Source organism: Trichoderma aggressivum, assembly GCF_033847375.1.
Source record: "Trichoderma aggressivum f. europaeum strain CBS 100526 chromosome Unknown scaffold_002, whole genome shotgun sequence".
Classification (NCBI taxonomy): Eukaryota; Fungi; Ascomycota; class Sordariomycetes; order Hypocreales; family Hypocreaceae; genus Trichoderma; species Trichoderma aggressivum.
The window spans coordinates 1,424,958-1,436,647 of record NW_026946368.1 but is presented as its reverse complement, the minus strand read 5'-3'; the positions used below and the strand labels follow the sequence as shown (position 1 = coordinate 1,436,647).

At 45.9% G+C, this 11,690-nt stretch overlaps 3 protein-coding genes across 3 annotated transcripts; 2 read left to right on the top strand and 1 right to left on the bottom strand.

Annotated features, from left to right (window-relative positions):
• Positions 1-4,448: 4,448 nt before the first annotated feature.
• On the top strand, positions 4,449-4,814 carry Triagg1_810 (uncharacterized protein; the record flags this gene model as incomplete). The annotated part of the gene is made up of 2 exons (XM_062895151.1): positions 4,449-4,563; positions 4,621-4,814. 2 exons carry the CDS (start codon positions 4,449-4,451, stop codon positions 4,812-4,814), a joined length of 309 nt encoding a protein of 102 aa, XP_062760034.1.
• An 859-nt stretch (positions 4,815-5,673) lies between these two features.
• Positions 5,674-6,075, bottom strand: Triagg1_809 (uncharacterized protein; the record flags this gene model as incomplete). Its single annotated transcript, XM_062895150.1, has 2 exons — positions 5,674-5,864; positions 5,952-6,075. The coding sequence occupies 2 exons, from the start codon at positions 6,073-6,075 to the stop codon at positions 5,674-5,676; spliced, it is 315 nt and encodes a 104-aa protein (XP_062760033.1).
• A 1,407-nt stretch (positions 6,076-7,482) lies between these two features.
• On the top strand, positions 7,483-9,753 carry Triagg1_808 (uncharacterized protein; the record flags this gene model as incomplete). Its single annotated transcript, XM_062895149.1, has 3 exons — positions 7,483-7,583; positions 7,658-8,055; positions 8,111-9,753. The coding sequence occupies 3 exons, from the start codon at positions 7,483-7,485 to the stop codon at positions 9,751-9,753; spliced, it is 2,142 nt and encodes a 713-aa protein (XP_062760032.1).
• Between the last annotated feature and the right edge of the window lie 1,937 nt (positions 9,754-11,690).

The following is an 11,690-nucleotide window of genomic DNA, read 5'->3' as shown; positions in this document are numbered from 1 at the left end:
GTCAACAGCGCAAATTTGGGCCTTGTAGTAAATATTGGAACGCAACCAGCCATTTATCAGCAATTTATCTACTACGGCGGACTAGATTGTAACAATCTGCCAACATAGACCCAGAGTCTAGAATTTATCCCTTAGGAACAGTTGCTTATACTAACTATATACGAACCAGTCTATTACATTTAGTAATATATATTGCCTAGCGTATAGTATTATCAGTGGCTCCCTAATGTACTGCTGAAATCAGTTATATTTATCAATGACATATCGATATGTTACAGAAGAAACTCGATAATATTTAAAAAGTTTGGAAATCTAAAATCAGATTGCCGCAAACATAAAAACCAGTGGGTCATCACCAAATTGGCTATCACAGCAAATCCTACAACCAGGTGTTCCAGATAGTCAATATGGAGAGTTGCACGAAAAATACACTCCTACATACCTATTGTCATTAGATGTGATTACATTAACGCATGTGCAGACCAAGTCTCCGCTTGAACTTCTACCAAGCGAACAGTTAAGAGTATTACCAGTAAGTTGACTAGCACATAAGCTTGCATAGTCGTCTACTGATGCCGTGAGGACTTTTTGAGTCACATAAGGCCCAAATCTGAAGTTTCCATCTGTATTCACAGCATGGCAGCCTTGATCGCCGTACTGGATTGTGTAACCAGCCGACATCCTATTGACGCCTAGAGGAATAAACACTCAGTTAGGGAACCCTCCCCCAGGACACAAAACAGATGTCAATACTTTAGGGGAAAAAATAATTGGAAAAAATGGCTTTATTTCCCAAATCAAAAACCTAGAAGATATTGTTACAAATTGAGTTTATAGTATGCTACACATTCCTTTCCTCGCATGGTGAGTACATATTCGTTTGAGAGTGACCAGACATTCCACTTCTGTTATTAAGGGTCAGATTAATAGGAATGAAGATTGAATAAGAAAGTTGAGAAGCAAATATATAATCTTCATTGACTTCTGCCTTATAATGGAATTTAAGTAGTATTTGACGTGATGTAATTTATATATGTGAACCATAAGGCCTTGTTATTTGAGCGTTGCAGTTTACTAACTTTGCTATTCCGCACCTTCTTAGCAGGGGGGATAGGGTACAATTGAGCAATCTTATTATCAGCTAGTATTGTAAGGCTTAACCTTGCAATTGATGTTATTGTAAGCTTCCATAATAGTGCTATGTTCACGGCGTATCATTCCACACTGTCTAACAAGTGCTATGAAATGGAGTATATATATGCGTGTGTGAGTAATATTTTTAGGTTATTGGCCTCTTGTTATTTCATAGATCGTTACACAGAAGACTTACTGGTTTGTTTGGCTTACCAAGTATCTAAATACATAGATCTTTATATGGGTAATATGACAGTAAAAATCGCGGACAAGCCCTCTTCAATCTGTCTCGGTTGACGGTCGTGCATACGGGCAAACTTACACACTGTTGGAATTCTTAATAGCCTGTGGAATCTCGGAATTATGACGTTTTTGTTTCAGTGTTAGGAATGTCTGGGAGGAAGCCTTGGGTTATCCCGCACTCTGAGAAATGTCCTAGCTCCCGTGACTTTCCGCATCTGCAGGAGCACTAAGCTCGTGGCCTGGTCTGTCGTAGTGGCCCTGGAAGCCTCCATGTCTCAACCTTTTACCTGGGAATCTGGGGAGCAAAGACCTGGTGAGATTGAGTCCCTGGGGGAGGTCAGGTGACTTATGTCTGACCCTTTCTGCTGGGAATCTGTGAATCAACAATTTGGTGAGAATGATCTCCTGGGAAGCCAAGTAGCCCCAGTCTCGTGGGCTTGTTGCTACGACAGCTACGATGGGATATGGTTAGTTGATATATTGGGAGTAGGGCCGCTAATCGTATGATATTTGGATGTAGTGTTGAAGCGGTTAGAGCCACAAGTGTGGAAGGGTAAAATAAAACATGTAGCTTACGTTTAGTCTGAGCACTTTAGTAACGGTTAGCCTTGTGAAACTATCTCAAGGAGTGTTATTAAATAAACCTCCGTATCTAGTTATTTAATCATTCCTACTTAGACTTATATCTTTGTATTTGTGAAAACCCCCTATTCTCACGACCTTTGTGGTATGTACTCCCGTAAGGCAGTAGAAGCTCGGCTCTCATTAGTATGTAGACTTAACCGTACTCTCCCTAGGGTACATACCTTTACTGAGTTAGATTGTAACACGAAGTCATCGCTTAGGGCCTGGAATGCACCTGAGCTTATGAGTCTACAGATTTAAGACAGAACGGCATATAGGCCTAGATGAGCAGGAACACAGAATAAGTATGCAAATTTAGGCGTTCGTGACCTATTCAGGCAGGATAAATCTTGTGCAAGAAGAAAGCTGCCTTTGGAGAGTTCCTCGAGTCCCCAAGACCAAATCAAAATTCTCTTTCACTGTAGTAGAATTCCCCGTCGTCTAGACATTTTCATTCCAATATTCGTCAATCAAGCCATGTTCTTTATTACCCACTGATGTCTGTTCCGATTTGAGTTGTAAATAAGGTTAGTGTTTGCGCTGAACATACCTGCATGATATAGACCGACGATCCGTCGCCTGTCCCTTCAGGTCGGTATCTGGCGAGCAGTCTCTCCTCTGTGTCGTCCTTGCAAATGCTCCACACGGATGATAACGGGTGTTTCTGGTTGAGAATAAACCCCTGGGAAAGCAGGTTGAAGAGAGGAGGTAGAGAGCCTGGAAGCACTGAAACACTGGGCTAGCTGGGCTCGTCAACGATCGCTGTTATTCAATTCAGAAGATCGCCGGGCCTAAAGCTCTTTTCGACGCTAAATAGCCTCTTCAACGGCTCAACATTCCTGATTTAATCTCTAGGAACGCGGGAACGACAGTGCGACGGCAACGCCCGAGTCCTGGCTATTATGTACAGCCCCTTCTGCCTAAATGAGCCGAGACGTGATATTCGAGTGAGATGCAGATCCTACGTGATGCATCTGCCGACTTGAATCTGAGTATGGGGATTAGGCAAGACGGTTTCCTCACTAAACGGTCAGCTGTGCGTCTCGCATGTATTATGACCCCATGGGGGTTTATAAGGGCGAGCATGAGACATCTTTGTAGCGACGAGAGCAACCACGAGGACGAAATAAATGCAAGGCATTACCCAAACCCATGTTCATGGGTAGATATTGCAGAGAATGCCGGGTCCATCCAAGACAATGTGGCGGGGCAAGCTCGTTGTCATCATTTCGGTGTAAGGGATCCTGGTGTTTCTTACGGGTGCACAGCACGGGTACCCAATCGGCGATTGCACACATTACATTGCGAGGGTGGTCGGTCCCGCCTGATGAACAGTAAATCCCCCTTTGAAACAAGGCTGCAAGGGCAAACGACCATCGGCGATTTTGGGATCAGGGCTAGGGACGTAATGGACTTTGGGGAAAAGGGCGTCATAGGGCTCTGAGGGGCACGAGAAGACATTCTTAGGGCCCAGATGTTGAGGGTCGAGAATGTTTGGTTTATTCAACTCTGATACGAAGCTTGTTCTCCCTACCTTGTACTAAGTAAAGATGTCTTAGGAAGAGGTCTCAGAGTCACCCGACCAGAGTTGCCCGATGTTCATAGGCTGCCCAATATTGACACTACCCTGCAAACTCGGCTTTTGCCGCGCTTTCCACATAGCCATGCAAGATCTCTAACACAGCGAATCACTCTTTAAGGCTGCCAAAAGTCGAACTTTCCCCTTGTACGTTCTACTTTGCCGTGGCTGTAAATTATAGTCAGATCAGATTAACTACATATAGTAAGCCGGCACGTTGCAATACCGTCAATTTTGACGAAGTTTAGAATGCTCTAGTTCGTGCTTGTGAATATAGAAAATACAGTAAACGATAGCGAATTTTCATACCTATGACTTGGCTATTTGATTAGTATACTTAGAATTGATTATCATATGTCCCATTCCATCCCGTGTATTGCCTTTTCTAACCGTCTTGAGCACTCACCGCTTGGAAAGTCTCAAGTGTGTAAGTGCCTTGGCCCCTTTGTCTTCATCCTATTCTGTAACCAGACATTATAGACTGTTGTCTCATTCTAGGAAATGGAGTTCGATTTATCGTATCTTTTAATTTAACTTTATGCTTAGTTGTCCCATTTCCGCACAAGACAGAGCAATTCTCCAATGCCGATTAAGCGTGTATGACTACGAGGGCATTGAGACACTTGCCAAGCTCCCTACGTCTTTTGACATTGCTGCTAAAAGATCTCGGAACACCGGTATTCTCGCCGGAAATGGTGATGGTCATGGGGCAGAGGGCAATTGTTAAACTCTCAAAATAGGTCGTAGTAACTATTTATACTCGTTGAACCACACCTCATAATTACAATAAATGCAGAACACTTCTCCTCACAGACCTCAATCTATCAACCACTCAATTTTTTAGAATTTTTATCCTACTACAAACAAAATGACTCGTTTCTATCTTGCCAGCCTTGCTACCCTCCTTGCTGTCGCGACAGCCCAAATCGTTACGCCATGTACTTATCAGGAGTATGTGTGTGGCTCGACACTGATCGCCGGTGGTATGTTCTACTTCTCCTCTACCTCTTATCAAGCTGTAAGCTAACCTTGTCGAAAAGGATACACTGCTGCTGCCGAACTGAGAGCAGCATATGATATCAACCCCGATGCTCCGACAATTACAGATGCCCAGCTGGCCCAGGTCCTCTACCGCTGCACCGATCAAGCCGGTGGCATTGTCGGCAACTCTTACTGCATTGTCAACTGTGCTGTGATTGGCGATAATACCGTCAACGATATGTGTACCATGTAAGGTGGATTGGTTACTGGGTGGTTGCCGCGATGGCTAAGGCTTGCATTTTGCAAGCCTGGAGGGAGTGAGGGATTAGAGCCATGAAATTGTGATAGTGCTACTACTCTTTTTTCCCCATGTTACAGGGTTTTTTTTAATGAGAGTAGCGATTTCTGAAACCCCGCGTAGTTAATTATATGTTTCTTTGATGACTTCGGTCGGTCTCTACTTCATATCGTGCACAAACTTACCTCTAGATAATAGGAGCTTCATTGGTCACAATATAAGCTCTGTTTTTTTCATATGAGATATACGGCTTGGATAGGTTCCATCTCAAGGGACATGGTCGCGGCGAGTTAGAAATACCAATCCCTAGCGACATGATTTCCAACAATCGGGGCCCTTTTGAGATCGGTTATAATCACATTAATATCTATTAATTCCTTAAAAAGTCAGGTAAAAAAATAGTATTTCAATCGCTTATCTCAGTTTCTTTTTAGGTACAAAGATTCCCATTACCATTTGATTGGTTCCATCGGTATGGTCATGTCGTTTCATAACTTTAGAAAGGAATGAATGTGTCACACGGATGTCAAAAAAAGGAGATGGTCTGCGAGTTTAGGCGGAAGTTTCATCTTGGCTGGAGCTATCATACTTTACTGAGAAAAAGAGAGGAGTTGAAAGTACCTAACTTCAACCAAACACATTTCGTCCATAGTTAATGATATACGGAACAAGTTCAAGGCAAACATTCTAGATTCAGCCTTGCCTAAATACATAATCTTAGAAACTTTGCACCACCGAATAGTCTCTATTTAAGGGCCATAACATCTTGAATAAAGATGGCGTCGGTACTAGAACTTAAGAAAGATTCGACAGCTTACATGACGCACTGGTCGTTGACCAGAGTACCGTTCATATCGATGCAGCCCGCAAAGCAGTACGCGTTGCCGACTATCCCTCCGCTAATGTTGATGCAACGGAAGGTGACCTGGAGAAGCAAAACGTCGGGGAGGGGGGGAATAGATGGCGTACTGGCGACACCAGCGGCGAGCTCGGTAAGGTTGTAGCCTATAGGTGTAGCGGAAGCATAATGACATGAGACAGACATTCATTTGAAAGAAAAGGGTATTACGGAAGGAAGATGACTGTAATTACCATAGTGGTTGACTAGATTAAAACCACACTTGTAACTCTGATAGATACAAGGATTGGTAAAGGCCTGGACGCCAGGGACAAGCCAGAGCGCTGCGGCGAAAAGAGTAACCAAGGTGCTATGCATCTGGGATCTAGTTGAGTTTGCCAAGATGAATACAGAAGAGGACTTTGTGTTGGAAGTTAGGCTCTGGTTATTATTATTAGTAGTAGAGTATAGAATAAACTAGGGCGATGCTGGCTTTATATACTCGGTTAACTCCTATAACATATAACATAATACTCCAAGACAAGTTGTTCGCACTTGGCTCTATGAATTTACAGGTAAAGCCCTGGACCTAAATTACGCTTTAAAGGTTAGTATAACATAAATCGACGGAATTTGTCTGCTTTTCGACATATCGACATTCTATTTACCCTTGACACAGCCAGATACTTGGATCTCGTTTATAGTTATGCACCATCATAGAGCCTGCAAACTTCTTAGTTCTTGAGAAACTACAAGCTTGTCTGGGCTGTGGAATATTATGGCGAAGCCCAGACGCCAAGTAACTATCACGGATTAGACTGGATAGAGCATCCCGAATTCTCACCGCTACCAGAAGTAGACTATGACTGAATGCCTGTACGCCGGGTTGCCCAAGGAACAAACGTGCCGCGCGGGTTGGCATGCAAGGGCGTGCATGGGTACGGCCAGCCCTCATCTTTCCAATATACCCTACACCTGCTGGCTGGTTGCATGGTAGGCAGGAAATAGATACGATGGGATAGATATGAGTCTACAGTTGCAGTTACTGGTGTACCTAGGACGCAGCTTTATCTGAGTACGTTGTTGGTCTCTAGCTACGTTTAGAGATCCGCTCTGTTGCATCTATTCTTGCTTATATCCCCAAGAGCTAAGCTTTCGGAAAACTGACCGTGAGATTATACGATACAAAGGTCTAGCAAAGCAGTTAGCAACATGGCGACTTGTCTCACACCGCACAATCCAGCTTGACCTACGTTCGGCATCGCTGGTGATGTTTGCAGTCCATTCCTAAGAATCGGGCCGACCAATCAAACAAGCCAGGTGCATGTGCTTTCATCCGAAACAAACCCGGTTTCAAAGACGGCTGACTTGGCATCTCGATGACTTTTAAGACATACCGGCGTACATTAGCCGCGATGGAATGTGTGTACTATATGCAGCAGGGTTGATCCAGTTGAGAAATGGAATTACCTAAGTTTTCTGGCTCTCTGTTTTTATGTTGATCTTCCCCACGAGTTTTCGACCTGTTTCCGGGGTAATTGGAATTTACTTGCACTGAATGTTGCTGCTTTCATCTTATCTTAGTGTAGGTACTTATAGACGTCGATTTCATGAAGACTATCAACATGTAATGCAATACTACCTTAATGCACGCAGTAATTTCGCTCCCGTTTCCTCCTTGCGCGTTTCTCTGAAGCCTGTCCCTGATGCCTGAGAGTGCACTTGTTCAGCTTTAGGTCTTCATCCCCTTACATTTTCACATTGACCGACATCCAACGGACGAGCATGCGTTTACCCACCAAGTTTTCGGCGCTGTTACCTCTTCTTAAGGTTACTGACTTAGAGTCTCCTTACTTAGATGGCAGTTTTGAGTCAGCAGGCGTTAGGTCAGTCCAATACTTTCCATTGTATGAATGTGTCTGCCGCAAAAGAAAAGTGCTTACAACCAACATTGTTTCAGAGCTCCGCCCAAGCCCAACAACCAGCCTCTGTTCCTCCTCCAGCTAGACGAACTAAGGCCCAAAAGACTAACGCCTTCCTATTTATTCCCAAAGGGGACTTGTACAGAATGTCGGTTTGCGACATTCTTCTCGCTGATTGGCGACCGGTTGTTCGCAGACGGAGAGATAGTCGCGACCAACGAGGGTACGACATACCAGTCGCTCCTCGAGACACCGAGCATCAGAGCCATCGACCATGGGTTCTCGCTCGAAGATGGCATTCTTCAGTGGCGGCATCCGAGCTTTGCTAGTGGAAAAGCCAGCTTTTGCTTGTCGGCGTCGAACAAGGTCCTGGCTGTGTTCAACGAATCAAGCACTCCGACTGACTGTGCGCCGGCAAACCTCGTCAATGTTCCATGTGAGTAGATTACAACGAAACGGATCTCATAAGCATTAGCTCATGTGTGTTATAGACACCCAGTGTTTCCCATCGGTCGAACCGATTAATGTATTAGTGATGGATGACGATACTAGGCCTGCTCAACAAGCTGCAGGAGGCGTAAGTAATACAGACAGCCCTGCCGGGCCGAAGTGGCTGGATACCAGACCAGATATCACCAATCATGATTATGGCAGAGCTTCCGTTGGGACATATGGTAGAACTTCAGTTGGGATAGACCAACCAAGTCCTCTGGCTCCTATTGATCGGGCCAGCTACGACTATAATACTCGATGGCCGGGTTCCATCACACCCCTAAGCTCCGTTGGCTACGGGGGTAACCACATATATCATGAAGCCGCTTCGGGTCCTATAGTGCCCTCAGGTCCCGCAGGGCCTCTAGCCTCTATTGATCGGACCAGCTACAACTACAATACCCGACGACCGGGTTTCACAACACCCCCGAGCTCCATTGGCTACGGGAATAGCCACAACCATCATGATGTCGCTTCAAGTCCTATAGGACCCTCAGGTCCGGCAGGGCCCCCTGGATCTAATGGACGGGACGGTAGGGATGGGAAAGATGGCGACGATGGGAAAGATGGTGATAAAGATGATGATGGTAGGGATGGGAGAGATGGGAGAAATGGCAACAATGGGAAAGATGGTGATAATGGGAAAGATGGTGATAATGGGAAAGATGGTGATAATGGGAGGGATGGTGATAATGGGAGGGATGGCGACGATGGGAGAGATGGTAATGATGGGAGAGATGGTAATGATGGGAGGGATGGCAGGGATGGCAGGGATGGTATTCAGGGTCCTCCTGGGCCCCCTGGTCCACCCGGGCTCCCAGGTACTAACGGATTGAATGGTGAGCCTGGGCCAATGGGTCCTGAAGGACCCGCCGGTGCCGAAGGTGCCACTGGGCCGCAGGGTCTACCGGGTGCTCAGGGTCCCCAAGGTCTTCAGGGTTTTCAGGGTTTTCAGGGTCTACCGGGTCCTGCTGGTGCCACTGGTCCTGCCGGTGCCGCTGGGCCTCAAGGTCTACCGGGCCCTCCGGGTGCTCAGGGTCTCCAAGGTCTCCAAGGTCTCCAAGGTCTCCAAGGTCTACCGGGTCCTGCCGGCGCTGCTGGTCCTGCTGGTGCCGCTGGTCCTGAAGGACCCGAAGGTGCTGCTGGGCCTCAGGGTCTACCGGGTGCTCAGGGTCCCCAAGGCCTTCAAGGTCTACCAGGTCCTCAAGGTGCCACTGGTGCCGAAGGTGCTACTGGACCTCAAGGTCCTATCGGTCCCCAAGGCCCCCCTGGTCCCGGGTCAGCGGGTTTCACGGACCAGTACGGTTACCTCGGCTGCTATATCGCGAGTAACGATGGCACGTACGGCCTAACTCCATACGCTTCACAGCAGGTTCTCACAACCTCGATCGACGACTGCGCCAATATCTGCTATAGTTTGCCGTCGGGCCCAACACTGTACTTCACTCTGGGAACTGACACGACTACAGGCGACTCCATCTGCACTTGTGGTGATATCCTTGTTGCTTATAACTACCCAAATACGGGGCTCGATTTTCAATGCAATACGCAATGCAACTTCCCGGACGATCCGACAACAGAACAATACTGCGGCGGAACGTATGCTGGGATTCCTACTGTTTCTCTTTTCGGTGCTATATAAATATACTGATACTATATTAATTAATATTCTATAACTACATCTTCTGTTTGGGGCAAACTTGCGGGAAAGTGAAGGACAAAGCAACAAACGCGATATAGCACTAATTAACGGGCGAAACAGATGCATCCACCTGAAGCTGAGGGAGCTTAGCGAAAACCTTTGTCGCTCAATATACAGATGTTCCGAATGACTGCGCATACATATGAATGTCAAGGTCTAAGTTGGATACACGAAAAGGTAGGGAAATTAGAGAGCAGGTGGGCTGAGGAGTGGTTATTGATCCGAAGTGTGCCCAATAGCCACAAGGACTGGAAATTCCTCGATCGTCAAGCAAACAACCTACCCACCACCAGCTTTACATCTGGTGAGAGGCCAAAGCGCTGCAACAGCACCACGAGGATAGCCCGTCGCCGAGATCGACCATGGTTGGAGCTGATATCAAGCATGGCGACGGTATCATGGAGTTCCCAGAAGACAGTACATATTCATTTTACACGCATTCTTCTTTGTTGAATTCACACACCCTTACGACAATCTACCTGTCTCTCGCGATGCTCATGTGCATTGTGTTTGGGCTCTCCCTGAGCTTCGGCTGTGGCTCTAACGGCCGAGCCTCGACATTTGGGATACGGACATGTCGTGTCAGGTTTATCGACCGTTCCTCCAAAAATCGTGCAACGACGTCGTAAATTTGACACAAAAGGCCCTAGAAGATATCAAATGTATTCGTCAACTTCAACAGGATGAAGTGAACCGCAAGAGAGAGCCAAGTGGGACTACATTCCAAGAGCTGTCAGGACCATGTTTAGTTCCACCCCGAATGCAAAAGGGGCTACTGATTTAGATGCGAACGAGAGGTACATGAATAAAATTCTGAGTAAGGTATTAGCCGTTGCAAAAGCTCGTCTCTTTAAACAAAAGTAGGATGTGACAAATCGACACTCATCATAGACTTGAATGAATCGTCCATCGGAAACTCCATAATGACCACATGCAGCGGCGCACTTGTGCTACACCGCCGTGATTTATTACCCATCAGTCACACTAAAATGTCAAAGTTATGTTCGAGGAAACCACGGTCTTTTAATCGATATGGTTCCACAATAGGGAATTTCTAAGCAGCGATCATCACTCTCCCAGCCCTACAAGTCTTCCCATTTCAGGTGAAGAAGCTCCAGGATATCCGAGGCTTGAAGGGCCTGAAAACGGTTGCTCGGTCTATCCAGAGTACTCATCACATCGACGGTCAAAAGCCAGCCTGTTTGAATTTGTGTTGAGATACTTTCCCGTTCATTTGCCACGTCGATCGTAAGATAAAACGCAAAGCAAAGCCGACTAGGTCACCAGGAGAGATGACTGCCGTACGGATGCGCATCTGTAGCTGATGGCCTATGATCAGGGCAGCCACATGACAGACAAATCCTGCGCATTCTCCATAAAATTTGCTATTATTTTATGGAAAATCCCATGAAGACAGGTGTTGCCGCCACACAGTTGGTCCATGATATCATGACAGCGACCAATACCATGGATTCGCTCTAAAAAAGAAAAAAAAAAAAAAAAAAAAAAAAAAAAAAAAAAAAAAAAAAATTCGTGGTAAGTTTGTTCTCCATAAAAAGAATTTAAGGGTCAGTGAATGGATCAAAATCCTCTCATCAAACCTGAAATCCTTATTTGGCAGTCTCAGGGTGTTTGCTCAAACTTGGAAACCCCTTCATGCTACTAACACGGGATATCCCAGTACTCGTACAAGTCAAATGCAAATTCTCCTCCAATTAACCTACACTTGTCTAAGATGACAAAGATAAAAACGGCCAGGGAAATCACATGGCAATGGGCCCAACCTCCACGAGCACTATCCCGAAATGGTGCCTGGCGCTGATAACACGCCAAGTTGAGCATCCAGATGTGACTGCTTAGCGATTTCCCACGCGCTA